The sequence below is a fragment of the Myodes glareolus genome, chromosome 1 (assembly GCF_982192425.1).
Source record: "Myodes glareolus chromosome 1, mMyoGla1.1, whole genome shotgun sequence".
Taxonomy (NCBI): Eukaryota; Metazoa; Chordata; class Mammalia; order Rodentia; family Cricetidae; genus Myodes; species Myodes glareolus.
In genome coordinates this window covers 88739974-88756970 of record NC_142026.1, presented here as the reverse complement: position 1 = coordinate 88756970, position 16997 = coordinate 88739974, and the positions used below count along the sequence as shown (strand labels likewise).

Genomic DNA, 16997 nt, shown 5'->3' with positions numbered 1-16997 from the left:
AAACTTGACACTCAGGCACATTATGGACCAGGAGTTAGAGAACTCCTCCATGGACAAAGTAAATGTTGGGCCCTTGACAGTGACTCTGACCTATCAGGGGACAGCCACAGATTACATCAGGCAACCCCATCTCTGTGCCTCTGTGGTTAAGAGGGTGGCAATAAGTAACTTTGCAGGGCCATTGTCCTATCTCCTTCCTGTTTCGCTGAGTCTGCTGAAGCACACTTCTCTCACTCCAGGAAAGAGTTTGGAACTTCCTTTTTAAACTCGGGAAGAGCCTTAACCATGCAGGAGCGGATCTTTCCCTGCGTCAAAGAACCCTGCTTGCCCAGGTAAATTCTGAGATGGAACTTAACCCCTGTCCTGTCTCTTGAGTAGCTAAACACTTTGATTCATCTGTGGGATCCATGCTACCTCAGATGATGGCAAGGGTAGTATTTCTCCATCAGACCTTCTGAGTCCCCTTCTCGACCATGCCACTGCCCAGAAACTACCGTCATTCACAGGTTTGAAGCTCTGATTCTAGTGTCTGATTCTACATACACGCAGTAGAAAGCTTTCTGGGGAGGGAAAACAAGGCCATGAAGATGGACCAAATAAGGAATGCCAGGTGTGCCTTCTGGGTGGTTTCCTCTGAGAAAGAAATAGAAGGAGGCGTTGGACACTTTGTCCCTCTTTCTTGGCCACACGGTTCAGGACAATGCAAGTTTGGAGAAACAGAGTGGTTTGCCTAAGGCAATTTTTCTAGACAGAACTCTGTGTGGCTAGAACCATACAGGACCCGTGGAGGATGATTCTGTTCCCCCGCAACAATTTCTTTGATGTCTACCTGGGACCAGACATGGTGGCCCACGCCTGTAATCTCAGTACTTGGAAGGCTGAGCTTTGCAGAAGTTCCAGAAGAACCCAGGCTAAAGTAAGATGTGTCTCAAAAACAAAAACAAAAGCCAAACCAAACCAAAATGGAAAAAGAAAAAGATCAAAACAAACAAACAAAACCCCTTTAGGCTTTCAGAGTACAGAGGTCAGCTCAGGGCCCGACTCCGTGATCATCCAGACATGCACAACCCCCACAGTGGGCAAGCTAGACTAAGCTACAGCCCTGAAGTTGTTCATCAATACAAAGCAAAAAAGTCAATCCGAAGTCTTGCACTGCTATATTTATATTCTAAGTCCAAGAATCAGAATCTTTGGCAGAAAAAAGCAAACACAAAGCAGAAAAATATGTTCATTCAACATAATTTCACATCTGCATTCTCTATGGGTGGAAAAATTCTTTGGTATAGTCCTTTGGGGACCTTTTAAGCTGAACACTCACACTAGAGATGAACTGGAAGAAGGTAAATTTTGGTAATTTAAGAATATTAAAAAAAAGAAAGGAAGGAAGGAAAGAAAGGAGGAAATAAATAAAGAAAGAAAGAAAGAAAGGAATGAAGAAGGAAAGAGAGGGAAGAAAGAAAGAGGGAAGAAGGGAAGAAAGAATAATTAGATAGAGCTGGCTTGGAGCAGGAGTCAGGGCTCATGACTGTAATCCTAGCCCTGGAAGACTGGTCCAAATTCAAGACTGACCTGGTTTACATAGCAGATTCCAGGCAAACAAAGGTTACAAATTAAGACTTTGTTTCAAAACAAAACAAGAGAATAATCAGAGTTGGACTGGAGAAATAGTTGGACCACACTCAGGAGGCTGAGACAGGAAGATCACAAGTTCAAGGCTTGCTTTGGTTATTTAGTGAGTTTCTGATTTCCTGAACTACATAGCAAGATACTAGGGTTTTGTTGCGGCTGCCCTTTGCTCTAATTAAAAACAACTAGCACCCCCCACACACACACACAAACATTCACAAATCCAGGGGTGCTCAGGTCTGACACATTTTCTTTCTCATATAAAACATTTTCTGGAAACATGAATAATAATCCAAACTCAATCCAAATCCAGCAGAATCACAATTAATCAGCCAAATAGAAGTTTTGTACAGTACTTGAGGGGATGGTTTCTACAAGATCTAGGTAGCTTTACTTAAAAGCCAGTGCCCACAGCTAGTTCTGTGAGCTTCAGGCGAACGGTGAGTTTGTCCCTGTGGAAGGTGGGGCTGAAAAGGTGAAATAAACTTTTCAGAATAATGATCTTCAGAAGTACACGAGTTTTACTCCCTATGATAAAACTCGGTATTAAAAGTAGCAATTGTTCACAGGCTGTTTGGAAAGTGTCCTTACAAACCTCAGGAATACCGGGGCAGATTCCACATAGACAGACTTTGCAAGAGCCGTTTGGAAGCCAGCGGGCTGGATCTGCCCGTAGCCTATTTTAGGCTCCTTATCGCGCTAAATGTGGCCTCCCGAAGTGGGGCCTCAGCAGGCACCTGCTCAGCACACTCTCCTTGGCAGGAGCCACGGCGCTACCCCGCCCTTACCGGAGGAGATGTCTCATTGCAGCATCGAACTGCAGCCATGTCACCTCCCTGCGGAGGAGGAGGGCCTGGGCCACCTGACCCGGATCCTGGGGACTCTGGAGACTGTCAATCATTTTCTGCAGTTCTTGAAGCTCAGACCCTAGAAAGGGAGAAACACTGTGTGTGAAGGACAGGCTGCGATAGCGAGCCCATCAGACTCGCCTTTCACCTCCAGAGTAACTTGCCATCCAAACGGACATCCTTTGTTTGTGGATGTGCTAATAATATGTTTTGCAAGATCAGCAGCTCTAGAAACCAAGGTCTGATTTAGTTTCTTCCCTTCCCCTCTTTGGAAGATAGACCCACACACACACACTTCCCTCCCCAACCCCGTGGTTTAGCACAATAAGAATAGCCTGTTGGAAGTTTGAAGTCTGCCAGGCCATGGTCTCAAAATAGAATGAAGAAGAAAGATGCGGGGTGGGCAAGTCCTCAGGATACCCGCTAGGGACTGCAAGTTACCTTCAGCTAAGACCAAGAGCACTCCAGCTGGGTCAAGGAACCTAGCCTGCCATTGGCTCAAGGTTGGAATTAGTCAGATGAAATAGGGGAGCTCAGTCAAAACCAATTTAGGGAACACCGCAGAGCTGTGGGTTCAGGGCTATCTGAATATCAGTCTATTAGAAAAGGTTTGCCAGCTTCCCCTGATGGGGACAGCTTTCTACCCTGTTGTAGGAGAGGCCGTGAAGAGTGGTCACGGTTCCTCCACTGGTGGCCCAAGACAGGCATTGGTCAAAGGCATGGATGAGATAGCTCTTTCTCTCTGTGGCTACTCCAGACCCAAGCAGCCTCCTTCCTACCTGGCTAGTGCTGGACCTCCTCAGCATTTGCACCTGGGAGAGCAGAGGACTATGGGAATGAACAGGGAAGCTGTCTGTGAGAACCTGAGCAGGGAGAATGACCGCCGATACGGCAACACTTTCCTCTGACTTTAGGAAGGATGAGCAATCCAGATTTGGTATCCATTTCTTGTTTTATTCATGACAGTTAGACAGTTGGGGTTTTTCCAATCAATAACTGGGTGCAATTATCACATTTTTTAACAAGTCCTCTAAACATGATGGTTCTATTGGGCTCCAAAGAAGTTCCCACTGAAAGGGAGATGGCTGTAACATGAACTGCAGAACTTTTGGGGTGCATGGCAGGAAGAGAGGTGACCACTGAACGTCACTTGTTCATGGTGTGTGGTTTTGGTCTACAAGCAATACATCTTCAGGCAAGTGGCAGCCAAGTGAACAATATTTGCAGTAAAATTCCCTAGACCCTAGGAGTGAAGCACTGTAAAACGTAAATGTACAAAGTCTTTGGGCCCCGACGATCGGGGAACAACAGCCAATAGAAACACTAAGATGCTTGGGTCACAGGGATTTTGCTCATTTCAACACGGCCATTGTTGTGTTGTCTGCATGCTTTTGCTTGTGATCCAAACACTTGTGTGCTGCCGAAAATCAACTAAAAATGGACAAAGGCCTGAATCGCAAGCCTGCGGCCCTGAAACTGCTTAGAGGAGGGAATCCCAGAGCACACCGGGCGAAAGCACAGGCACGGGCCGAGCAGGACTCCAACAGCACAGAGAACACTGCCAGAGTTGACAAGTGGGATTATACGATACTAGGAACCTGCCCGGCAAAGGCAAACGGCCTACAGAGGGTAGAATGTGTAAAGCTGGACTTCATGCTGGGGTGGGGGTAATGTCTAGAATATATAAACTGCGAAAAATAAACACTGGGAAAACCCACTGCCAGTTAATAGATCAGTGACTGGTCTGAACGTAGCTCTCAAGAGAAGAAACACAACTGGCCAATAAGTGTTTTTAAAAATGGTAGTCAACATCCTTAGCCGCCGGGGAATGCAGGTTGAACTACACCAAGAATTCAGCTCACCCAAGTCAGAACAACTAACATTGAGACAACAGATGACAGCAAATTCTGGTGTTTGGGGAAGAAGAAGCCCTCTTCGCTGCTGGAGGGTGGGAAAGCCACCACATCCATCAGGATGAGGCTTCTCAAAACACTAAAAATAGAACTACCCTATGACCCAGTTGTGCAGCTCCCGAAGATGTACCCAAAAAACTCTGCATCCTACTACAGAGACTTGGAAATCATGCTGGTTGATGGCCTGCTCAGAATAGCAGGGATGTGGATCAGCTGTCTGCCCAAAGGTGAGCAGATAAGGAAAATGTGGCACATATACACGATTTTAATCAGTCGTGGAGAAATATGAAATGTGCAAAATAGGTGGATCCAGAAATGACTACGTTAGCTGAGGTAACCCGGACTCAGAAAGACAAATATCACATGATCTTTCTCAAATGCAAAGCTTGTGTGTGTGTGTGTGCGCGCGCGTGTCTCTCTGTCTCTGTGTGTGTGTGGTGTATGTGCACATATGTGAGTGTATACAAAGAGGCCTTAAGGGGAGGAAAAATAGGATAATGTGATATCTAAGCGGAAAGGGAACTGCTGCAGATAATGAAACCCATTACTTTTTAGAACACAATTAAAACGTGACCAAACAAAACACAAATAAACCGGTGTGCGGCAAATGTGCGCCCCCACACCCACAATGCCAGCACTTGGGCGGCAGCGGCAGGTGGGTGTGTGCGAGTGTAGTTATGTGTGGGAATATGACTTATTCCAGTGCGGTTGTCCTGGTGGGAAGCACCTCCCCTTTGCCTCCTACTGCCTTCACTCTGCTTCCTCTGTCAGCAGGGCCCGCGTGCTCGTGGAGAGGAAGTGGCAAATGTGGGCAGGGAAAGCAGCTTGGGACTGCGGGTGGACTGCAAGGTGGCCAGGGGACCCGGGGAACATCGGAAGAGGGAAGGAAGTCTGTCTTTTCTCCAGAGGAGGCTTCTGAGTGCTGAGTCTCCCACCTCCCTCCACTCCCTCCACACTCACACTGGAGGGGGGGAACAGAGAGGGAGAATGTATTAACTGTGTTTGGGCTCTAACTGACCTTTTGATCTTTGACAAGGAGAATTAAGGGTAAACTCTCCGACTCTGCTCCTGTTCTTCACACTGACTGCTTGTCAAGGAAGGGGAAAATTTGTGTCCACAGAAGCCCTCAGTTGGTCAGGATGCCTTTGTTTGGTCATGGGGGAGGACCATAAGCTCATATCCAGAGTACCCTTGAAAATAATATTTTAAAGTGTGGACGTCCAGAAAAGTAATTTTATCTCCCTCCAGTACATGCCAGACTCAATCCCCTCTCTCAACATTGCTTTTCTGCTTCCTCTGGGATCTGGGCTGGGAGCTATGCAGCCTAGATATCTTCTTAGGAAGAAGATTATTGATGTGGGATTCCTCTCTGTATGCTGTGATTACCATCAATGAATAAAGAAACTGCTTTGGACCTATAGCAGGGCAGAACAGAGGTAGGTGGGGAAAACTAAACTGAATGCTGGGAGAAAGAAGGCGGAGTCAGAGAGAAGCCATGGAGCCACCACTGGAGGCAGATGTGCTGACAGAAACTTTGCTGGTAAACCATGACCTTGTGGTAATGCACAGATTAGTGGAGATGGGTTAAATTAAGATGTAAGAGTCAGCCAATAAGAAGCTAGAGCTAATGGGCCAAGCAGTGATTTAATTAATACAGTTTCTGTGTAGTTATTTCGGGAGTCTGGGCAGCTTAGGAACAAATAAGCGGCCTCCCTACCACAGATTATCTTAGAGGGATTGTTTCCTTTTTCACTTAATTTTGTTCTTCATCTATTTTCAGCAAATCACAGTATGCAAAACTCTGTGCATATTCCCCTGAGCACATTTTTTTTTCCCTTTACTTGCAACAAGTGAAGTGTGCAGTCTCTACATGACACTTTGGAAAACCCAAGCTCCTGCACAGCTCTGTGAGCTCCAGGTTTGCGATCCACTGGCAGCAAGGACACACCTTCCTCGTTCTGAACTCCAGGTCCTCAGAGGTCTCCCCATCTCCACGGACGCTCAGCGGCGCCATGAAGGGCTGATGGCCTGGGCCAGTGTGTTTTTCTCGTCTCATTAGGAGGATCCTCCCTGTTCCCCCGACGGATTTGGTTAGGGCAAGCAGTACTCTTATGCCCAGCTACCGGAGAAGTTCCTGGGCAGCAGCCAACTGGAAATATGGCTCTGGCTGTCTCAGACTCTAGGAACAGGATGGACTTTTTCATGGCCCACCCTCCTTTCTCCTAATCCTCTGAAACCTAGCACCCACAGTTTCCTATAACCTTCCCCCAAGTATGCTGCTTAGCATGTTCTAAATAAACCCCAACAGACCCTATATATTAGTGAGGGCACTTTGATGTGGCTTGTGTTGTATGTCTTCAAGACTTGCTTGTGTCCAGTTGAGATCGGTAACCAGAGACAGTTCCAAGTTTCTCGATGAGGCGGTACCAGCATCAACTTTTTCCCCATCTCTTCACCTCGGTCACAGTCAGTATCCTCCTACATCAGCAGGATGCTCTTCCCTGTGCCCTGAATTAGAACATCTAGATCTCCCCTGTGTGTGTTAGCATAGTGCAAATCTACTAGCCACCAGTTCCAGGGTCCCTTTCAAGCATATTCCCTTTGAGTCATAGCTGGAAGGGCATAGACTCAGATCATCTCACATTCTTTTGTAAACCTGATTGATCTAAACTGGCCAGTCGCTTCAAGTCTTAGGTTCATCTGACTTTTTAAAATTCCCGACGACTCGTTACAGTATTTGATTTTAATTGGTCACTGTCAACATAGCTAGTGACTTAATTTGTATGAGGCAAATGACTAAAATAAAATCACTCTCTGCTTCCAATAAGTCCTGCTTACAATAGGATTCCGTTGTTGACACTGGAGAGGTGGCTCGGCCGTTAAGAATGCTTACTGCTCTTCTAGAGGATCTGAGTTCAGTTCCTAGCACCCATGCTACACAGCTCACGATGACTACTGTAATGGGGGACCTGACAACCTAGACATCTTCTGGATTCCAAGGGTTCCATATATGTGGCACCGCACCCCAACACACACATGTACACACATACACACACATATACACACATACACACACACAGAGCGAGGTGTGAAGTGAGACATGTGTGTTAACATGTCAACAAGGGTTTGTATGTCTGAAGCAAGCCTGGGCCAGAGACCAGCCTTGGGTGTTGTTCCTCTGGTGCCATGTACCTTATTTTTCAAACAGGGTTCTCATTGCAACATTCTCCAACTAGGTTGGATAGGATGGCCAAGGAGCCCCAGAGACCCCCTGGTCTGTGTCTCCCAGGAACTCAGAGCACAAGTCTTAAGTCTTCATGGGTAAAGGGCAAGCACTTTGCAGCCAGCCCTATCTCCCTGGCCTCTACTGCACAGTATCTTCTCACCACTAGACACGTCAGGATCCCATCTGATAACCTCATGTCCCTTCACTGGTTAGAATAGAAATAAAAGCCTCCCTCATTCTGACCACAGTCTGAGGTTCCGAGCCATCAGGACTCTCAACATCTGCACAGTGGACGCTTGGGTTGGAGCTTGTCATGTAAGTCACACGGACGAGGAAGGAAAGGGAATGAAAACTAATCTCTAGAGTGACTTTAAGTACATAGGTTTCAGCCCAGAGGATGTCTCTATGAGCTGGTACCCCATCTTATAGATAAGCAAACAGAGATGTGGGAGTAATTCGTGGCTCACATCCAGTGGCAGAGGCAGGGTCCCAGCTGGGTCTCTGGACTTCTGACTCAGTACACTTTCCGGTGAGCCTTTGAATGTGAAGCTGATCAGCAGAAAGTGCACTTGGAGACAGTACACAACAGGACTTTCCTGAGTCCTTCCTATTACTGTCTTGAGAAGATACAGTCCTGGGTTTCCAACATTAACCACTTCTTAGAATCGCCACCGAACAGGTCTGGCGATTCTAATAATGACTGTTAGTGACTTACCAATGCCCTCGGCTCCTCCCCAGTCACTCCTCAAAGGGCGAGGGCTCAGAGGAAAGTCAAAGCTCGCTGGGCAATTGCCAAGCTTGGCAAAACTGAAAAGGTAGACCACGATGTCGTGGAGAGAAGCCACAAGCTGGAGTGTCAGTTTCAGGGCTCCAAAGGCTGCCTGTGGGTAGAAGCAACACACACACACACACACACAAAATGGTTTCGGGGACTTGCTAAAAGGCTTATGCAACTTTTCAGAGCGACTAGGGAAATACGCCTATGCAGGCATACGGTGGTCCTCCGTATCCACAGGGCTTGGCCTCAGGATGCTGCTGTACCATCGTGTGTGTGTAGGTGCTCAAGTGCCTTATGTGACGGGACAGTGTGTCTGCTTTAGCTACATAGAGCCTCCTGTGAACCTTTAGTCATTTTAAGTTACTTACAATATCTATATCTGAACAGTACAGTCTCCCCCTGTTTTTGAGCAGGGGTTGATTGAAGCAGAAACTGTGGTCTCCAGCACAGGTCATGCTTAAGCAAACATTTTCACAGTGCACCCAGGATAATAAGTGAGAAAAAGGAAACAATAAACCTATTCAAAGACAGCGCTGCTCTTAGACAAAGGCTCCGCTGTGGGGGTTAAGGCACTGCGTTTCTGTTAAAGTCACCACGGCTGGCCTTGAACACAGCAGCGTATTTATTGATTACTAGGGCATCATCAGGGTCTCAGCAGGGACTGTCATCCAGGCAGTGTTATTCTGAGCATCTATAACTGAGACACGGGCGTTTATAGTCTTAAAGAAAATTCAGGCTATTCCCCAAAGGTCATATTCAACAGGACACCTCAGCACCCATTTTCATACCAGTTTTCTAATGGTTCTCAACATTATTTTCAATCATCCGGTTGGAGAGCGAACCCTTAAACACTGCACCCTGTTAGACGTGGTGGCACACAGCTGTGATCCAGCCCTCGGCAGGGACGGCAGCAGGACACACACAGGTTCCAGCCCAGTCAGGGCTTCCTGGTGTGATTCCCAAAGAACAATCAAAATAAAACAACACCCCAGTAGACAGCTGGACACCGTGTCACACCCTTGTCATCCTTCCCCTCCTGGGAAGCTGAAGCAGGGACTCCCATGTTCGAGGTCAGCCTGGGCTAGTTGTGAGACTGTTTCAAAAACAAACAAAACACAGCCCAAGGGCTACCATCCTCTGGTTGCTTCGGGACAACAAAAGTGGGGTTTTGTTGAAGGGCTGGGAGGAAACTGGGAGTGAGGGATATTAGAAGTCCAAATTAGTGTTCATCAATGAACTAATAAGTCTCAAGAGCAAGAGAAAGTGTAACAAGCAGGCAAAAGTAGCAGGAGCTAGGAAAAGTCTTGGCGCTCAGATACCATGGAAAAATTATTCTCTCAACGGGATCAACGCTGGGACCTGAAAAGTGACCGTTTCCACTCTGGCGCACACCCCAACACTCCACAAACCTCTTCTGGCAGAGTTTTGAACATAAGGAGCACTTCGGAAGGGTGGGGAATAAACCATAAGTTGAGGAAGACTCTTCCGTCAGCTGACAGCAAGCTTCGAGGCCGAGGCTGAAAACTCCTGCAATGGGAGAAAAAAGGGCCCATAGCATAGCCGAGACCCTACCAAGCCAGAGGCTGTCCCGTGCAAGGGGTCACTGCAGGCCCAGTGCCCAAGGCCAGGGAGCAGCCTCCTGCTCCCAGGTGGCCAGAACGGCTTATAAATATCATATAAATAACTCATCAGGTGAAGGAACCGAGGGGGCTGATTTTAGCCCGGGCTGTGTGGGAGGAAGGAAGGCGTGGGTATGGAGGGAGGGAACCTGGGCTAAGAAAGGAAAGAAATTAGGTGGCTGGCCTCATACTGGGTGCTACATATTTTATGTCACTTAATGTCTTGACGGTCTATTTTTGTCCCTGTTTCACAGCTGAGGAAATTGAGGCTTTGAGGGATGGTGTGGATCCTGCCTGCCAGCTCCTGCGGCTACGTTAGCACTTCAGTGCCTAGCTCTAGAGTCCTCTTAGATGCTAGTCAGCTCTGCTTTCCTTCCCTGCCCACCACGTTTCCGTTAGATAAAGTAAGAGTGATAGAAATGCAGCGGTCGGTCTGGGAAAAGGACAGAGAATTCTCTTCAGAACATGTCGATTATTGAAAGGAAAGGCTTTGGGGACACCACATGGCCTATGGTGGATGGGTGGATGGTGAAGTCAGATGTGATGGGGGCAGGGAAGGAATGGTAACCCTTTAAAACTTCACTAACAGTGGGAATGAGAGAGGGGAGAGGGGGGGAGAGAGAGAGAGAGGGAGGTAGGGAGGGAGGGAGGGAGGAGAGAAGAGAGAGGAGAGAGAGGAGAGGAGAGAGAGAGGTGGGGTGTGAGTGTGGAGGTGTGACCTGGTCACTTCAGGCTGTGGGATCTGGCTTGTTGAGTGAACACCGTTACTTGGAAAGATAGGCTGGTATTCTAATAGTTTCTTGCCAGATTCCCAGGCCCTGGCCTTGGTCTTCTGTTTTTCTTCCCCCCAAATATCAACACCACATCACTTTTAGGCAGTCTCCTTGCTGCAGGCTTATAGACAAATGTCTATCTGTAAATGTGTTAAGGATGCACAGAAGCACAGGTACCAGGCTTAACAGAATGTCACCCACAGCCTTGAAGCCTGATGTGATCCTCCCAGACTAACCTTCTTGAGTTTTGCATTAATCAATACCTTTGCGCTATTATTATTAATTAAATTTATTCATTTATTGAATATCCCAACCACAGTTTACCCTTCCTCCTCTCCTCCCATTCCCTTCCCCCACCTGTCCCCACCCCTCCCAACCCACTCCTCCTCTGTTTCTGTTCAGAAAGGGCGGAGCTCCCATGGGTGTCAATGAAGCATAGTATATCAAGCTGAAGTAAAAGTAATCTCCCCTTGCTTGTATTAAGGCTAAATAAAACAACCCAGTAGGAGGAATAGGTTCCTGAAAGCCAGTCAAAGTATTAGGGACAGGCCTGCCCCCATCAGTAGGAGTCCCATGAGCAGATCAAGCTATGCAATGGCCACACAGATGTAGAAGATTTAGGTCAGTCCCACACAGGCTCCCTAGCTGTTGGTCCGAGTCAGGGTGGTTAAGGTCATCACAAGGGAACACACAGAAACAACTAACCTGGGCTCATAGGAGCTCACAGATTCTGGGCTTTACTTTTTTTAAAAGATGTATTTTATTTTATGTACGTGGGTATTTTGCCTGAATGTGCATATGTATACTACATGCTTGTCTGATCCCCATAGAGTCCAGGAGAGCATCCAGTTCCCCTGGAAGTGGAGTTATGTATGGTTGTTAGTCACCGTGTAGGTGCTGGGAATCGAACCCATGTCCTCTGCAAGAGCAACAAATGCTCTTAACCAGTAAGTCGTCTCTATTGCTCTAATCAATACCTTTGAAGATGGCTCAGGAGGCAAAAGCACTGGCTTCTCATGTCTGATGACCCAAGCTCCATCCCTAGAATCCACAGGGACAACAAAACAACAGATTCCTCGCCTACATGTATATATGTGTGTGTGCAGTACCTGTATACCTGGCCCTCGGAGACCAGAAGAAGACAGCAGATCCTCTGGAACTGGAGTTGCAGGTGGTTGTTAGGTCCTCTGAGGAGCTACAAGTGTTCCTGACTGTTGATCCGTCTCTCCAGCTCAAATACTGAGCATTTCTTGATTGGGGTGTTCATTAGACGTCTATTTTATCTTGTTCCCTATCACGGTGTATGATCTGTCTATTTCTCCTTGCCAAATGAGGGCCTTGTTAGTTTCATCGTTGTATGGCAGCTGGTGCCAAGACTGCTGAATAGCCACATCCAGGCCGAGCTCTGAGGCAAGTTGATAGGGTCTAGCCTATGCTTTTCTTACCAGGCCCTGTATTCCACCATTGGCCACACCCACGCAGAAGAAGGGATAACATCTTGTGATTATCACAAAGTGGTTGTATGGAATGACAACAACTCTCTTTGTCACATAGTGAGTAACCAACCATCACTGCTCCCCACAATTATGATTAGTCTGGAGAGGGTGTATTGGAGCATGGTGGTCTTTTTAAGGGTAAAGTCTACGGGTCTGGTCATAGGTCAGTTGGTGGTGTGCCCTTGGAAGGGACTGTTGGCTTCCAGTGTCTCTCTGTCTTCCTGACTTTTAAAATTATTTTTCAGAGGTGGGGTTATGTTGAGATAGCATCTTGTAGCCCAGTCTGGTATTAAATTTTCTGTGTAGCCAAGGTTAACCCTGAACTCCTGATCCCCCTGCCTCCACCTCCCAAGCATGTCACCAAGCCTAGCTATGCTTTCCTGATGTTTGACATGCTTTCTCTTTTCTACACTCACATCCATAACGATGAAACTAAGAAAATGTCCTTTCCAGAATCAGCTGATGCTGGTGTTCTGCCCATAGACTTCCAAAGCTGAGCTAAAATAGACCTTCTCATTAAAATATAAAGTTAACTTGCTCCTGACGCGACTGCCCTGTGTCTATAGTTCACAGAACCACAGTCCGTCACGGTCTTAGGAAGCACTTGTCCCACACTTCAACGTAAGACAGAAGTTCTACATTCGTACAAACGAGAGTATTAAAAGAGACATATCAGGGGCTGGAGTGTGATTCAGTGGCTTGGAGGGCTTGCTGCTCGTTTGGAGGGTCTGGGTTTAGTTCCCAGTGCCCACATGGTGGCTCACGAGCACCTGGACTCCTGTTTCAGGGGAATCGTCCCCCCTTCTGATCTCTGTGGGTGCCTGCACTCATGAGGTGTCACTCACGAGGTGTGCTTACACACACGCAGGCACACACACATATACATAAAATAAAAATAAAGATCGTTTAAAAGAGCAAGGCATTCATATTAGAGAACATAGGAAGCAGGAGGTGAGGGCTGTGGAGAACCAGCTGAGCTGCACCGGGCACTGCTCTGGGTGGGCCTCACTTTGACCACTTTCTGGTTCAAGACTCTGTCCTGAAGTCATCACACTTGACTGAGCAGCCTCCTCAGGGTTAGGCTCTCTACTTAGAAGCCGCATCCCTTGTTCTTTCGAAGAGCCACCATCCAGGAGACATCTGTGCTGGTTTTGATGTCAGCATAACTAAAACAGCACCAAAGGGAGCAGAGCGAGGCCACAAGTCACATGGGTCCCCCTCCCCTCTTCACGCCTTCGCCCCCTCATTGCTAACTGCACATTAAAAAACTGACTGCACTACACATTTCAGCCTAAATAAAAATGTAGTGAACTCATGAAGAGGCTTCCAGAAAGAACTTTAAAAGTTTGATGCCGAGCGTAGATTGGTCACCTTGCCTAGCGGGTAGAGAACCGGTCAAACAAAGAGGCCTTAAAGGATTGGCCTGGGTGGCTTCTCAGGAGAGATAAATGTATTGAAACTTCCCTGAGCTGCAGATGTTCTACAAACCCTTCCACAAAAGAGGTCTATGGAGGTGTCTTCACCCATCTCCTCTCTGAAATGCGTCCTTCTAGTCCTGAAGTCTACTCAAGGGAAGCGCTGGCTGACTTGAATACTAAGAACACTGGTTTTACCCAGGACCAGAGCGCCTTGTAAACACCAAGGCAAGATGGGCCCCACCACCAAGTCAAGGGATGAAGGACTTCAACTCCTTCATTCTTGGGCCTCCGTTGACTATTCCACTTTCTTGGTGAACTCCACTTTCCCATGACTTGTTTTTATTCTCTCTGAAGTCCTGGGGTAGAGCTAAACATCCCTCTGTTGGGGTATCGCCACGCGGCTGTGGCTTACCGAAAGGTTCCAAGCTGTGGCTTACCGGCAAGGTTCTGGTGGGCTCCAGCGGAGGCATCTGTCTCCCGTGGGCAGCTACATGGCTTCTCTCTGACTCTTCCCACTCTCTCTATATATCTCTTTCAGCCTGGCTTTACTTTGTTAAGCCATTGACCAAAAGCAGCTTCTTTATTAACTAATGGCAATAAAACATATTCACAGCATACACCACCTCCCACATCACCCCTCCTCTGTACCTTCATGATCTTTGAGAACTAACTCTAACACGTTGTCTTGGGACTTAGATATTATTGAGCTTTCCTCTGGAGACAATGAACTGCTTATTTTTGTACCTCTAGCATGGTACAAAATGCCCAGGAGTAAGCAAGGCCTGACCAAATGATGGTTGGGAACATGTAAGGGGGCATGACAGCCAGCCCTACACTGATGACACTGTGTTATTGCCTGCCCAGAAATAAACTGCTCTATCCCAGTCAGCAAAGTGCTCAAACCTGAACAATAACTTAAGCAGTCTCCTGTGGTGGCTAAAGCAACTTAATATGGAGCCAGGCATCCCTTAAGGGCCGTTGACCTTTTACTCTGGAACATCTAGGGGATCCTAGTGGCCTGCAGGTGAGATAAGAATAGGATAATGGGCTGGGAGGCAGGGACAGCCACCTTCGCATCTGTCAAACCTGCTTATTACTACGGAAAAGGGATGAGATGCTCTTTCTTTTTTCTTCTTCTGTATATGGGGAAAGAAAGAAACAACCGAGGGAGATAAAATGCTTCTGCCCAGCTGTGGAGTCCATGGATAGCTGTAATGTACACCTTCCCGATGTCCCTCTTAAAAGCTCTCTTTAACCCCTTTCCACACAGCATGCTGCTTGTCTCTAAGGTTGCTAACCTCCTGATAGTAATAAGAATAAACTCATTAATCTAGATTTGAGTCTAAGTCTTTGTTCTTTCCCAGTGAATTCGAACGCCACAACACATGCACGGATGAACGAATTAATGCATGGTCCGAAACATGGCATCTTCCAAAGCCTTTTATCTGTCTCCTCTGTGGCCATATTTTCAATATTATTGCTGCTCAAACTCCATACTACGCAGGAAATGAGTAAGGGGTGAGGCAAGCCCCTTGGACCCTGTGAAACCTGTAACACATGCTCCCTCTTCTTCACAGTCAAGGCAGTGACTTGTGAGCGCACAGGCAAGTGAGCGCACAGGTACACCAGCACCTTCTTCCGGGAGGGTGGTCCTGGGTAGACTGGGTTAAGAACACTTGAACATCTACACAGTGTGAGGAGGAAGCATGGAAGTGGCTCTTGTCTTTTCAGCCTCTCTCAACCACAGTGCTGGGTAATAATCATTTTCTTCAAATATTCCTTCTCCACTGAGTGGACTATTGGAAGCCAGGACAGCTAAAAGCCAAACTCCCCTGTTTGCTTAATTATTTTAGACATTAGCTTGTAGAAAGGGGCTGTGACTGGTGAGAATCTCTGGCCTTCCCAGGAGAAAACAAAACCTCACTGACTGAAAACCACAGTCGCACACACCATAAACAAAGGGCGCCTTCAGAGACAAAGAGGCTCTCATTCTTGGAGCGCTGATGTTTTCCTCTGACTGTTCAGGCCAGAAAGTCAAAATCAAGGGCAGTAAAGCCAGAAGGTCAGCTTTCCGCTACTATAACAAGTACCTAAAACCATCTGTTCATAACAAGAAAATGTTTATTGTGCTGTTTGGGCCTGATGTTTTAGGTGAGGCTGTGTGTTGTGATAGCACTCAGGGTAACAATGTTGCTCACTTTGTGGCTGAAAAGTGGAGGAGGGGAAGGGGAGGAGGAAGGGATGGTGATGAAGAAGCATCCAGCACCACCAGATCCCCTTCGAGAACACACCTGCAAGGACCTAAACGTCTCCCACCTCTGAGAAGCTTCACTGTTCCCTAATAGTGTGCATCCCTACCTAGCAACTCTTATTCCCCAGATCTTGGGGGACACTGTAGCACCAAGGGTTTCTGTACCTAATGCTCTCCTGGGAGAGGGCAGGCCTAGGCAGTAGAACAAGCGTTAACAGCCTGGCATACCTGGGATCAGCCTTGAATTCCCCACCGGAGTCCTTCAAGCCCTTCTCATTGGGCTGTCCCACCATGAAGAAGGTGTCCCTGATGGTCGGAGAGTCATCTAGCAGAACTCTCAGGCTATTGCAGTAGGCCATGATCTGACCCCGAAGGGCATAGTGAGACATGCGGTGGCTCAACCTGGAGGCCAGAGGAAGAGACGGTGTCCTGAAGAAGAATCCAAGATCTTCTACCTCTCAGAGACGTTCCAGAAGCTACTTCCTGGGGGGGACTTTTCAAAGAGAATAGAACATTCTCTGTTGAGAAGACATTGCCACCCGGGTAAGGCTGGCATTGTCTGGAGGCAGAAACATGAACCTCTTCAAAGCACCCCCGTCCTTACTTCTGATGCCCCCCGCGTGTGAGTCAAGCAGTGTGGCCGTGGTTTATTTACATACAAACTATGGTCTGTGTTTCCAGATAGCACTGCTGCTGGCAAGGGTACCAGTCAGAGAAACAGAGTGCATTATTTATATAGACTCTACTTACTTTTGGCAATATTCAACTATTAGTTCCCTCTTGACTTTTTCAATGTCGTCCTGTCGATAAAAGAAAAAATATATACATATATAGATACATACATGCATACATACAGTAAACTAGCACTCGAAGGATTGCATGATCAAGTTCAAGTGGCAAATAGCCATGAAGCTGAGACTTCCTTTCTGAGGAAGATGCGTTGGGAGACTTGTGTGGGTCTCTTCTATCTGCTCCCATCTTGCTGAGCACGCAACAATGCGAGACCCTCAAAAAATAACGAAGGCTTTTGCTTCCACTATCATTCATCA

General features: G+C 47.3%; 1 protein-coding gene across 3 annotated transcripts in view; it reads right to left on the bottom strand.

Annotated features, from left to right (window-relative positions):
- The window catches only part of LOC125394476 (uncharacterized), a 184542-nt gene that overhangs the window by 63191 nt on the left and 104354 nt on the right, over positions 1–16997 (bottom strand). For all 3 annotated transcript variants that reach the window (XM_087910709.1, XM_087910711.1, XM_087910712.1), the window contains exons 26-30: positions 16699–16748; positions 16177–16350; positions 9801–9918; positions 8329–8494; positions 2415–2553 (exon numbers count right to left, since the gene is read on the bottom strand). In XM_087910709.1, the coding sequence (XP_087766835.1) occupies positions 2415–2553; positions 8329–8494; positions 9801–9918; positions 16177–16350; positions 16699–16748 (647 nt within the window). The remainder of the gene's footprint in view (positions 1–2414; positions 2554–8328; positions 8495–9800; positions 9919–16176; positions 16351–16698; positions 16749–16997) is intronic.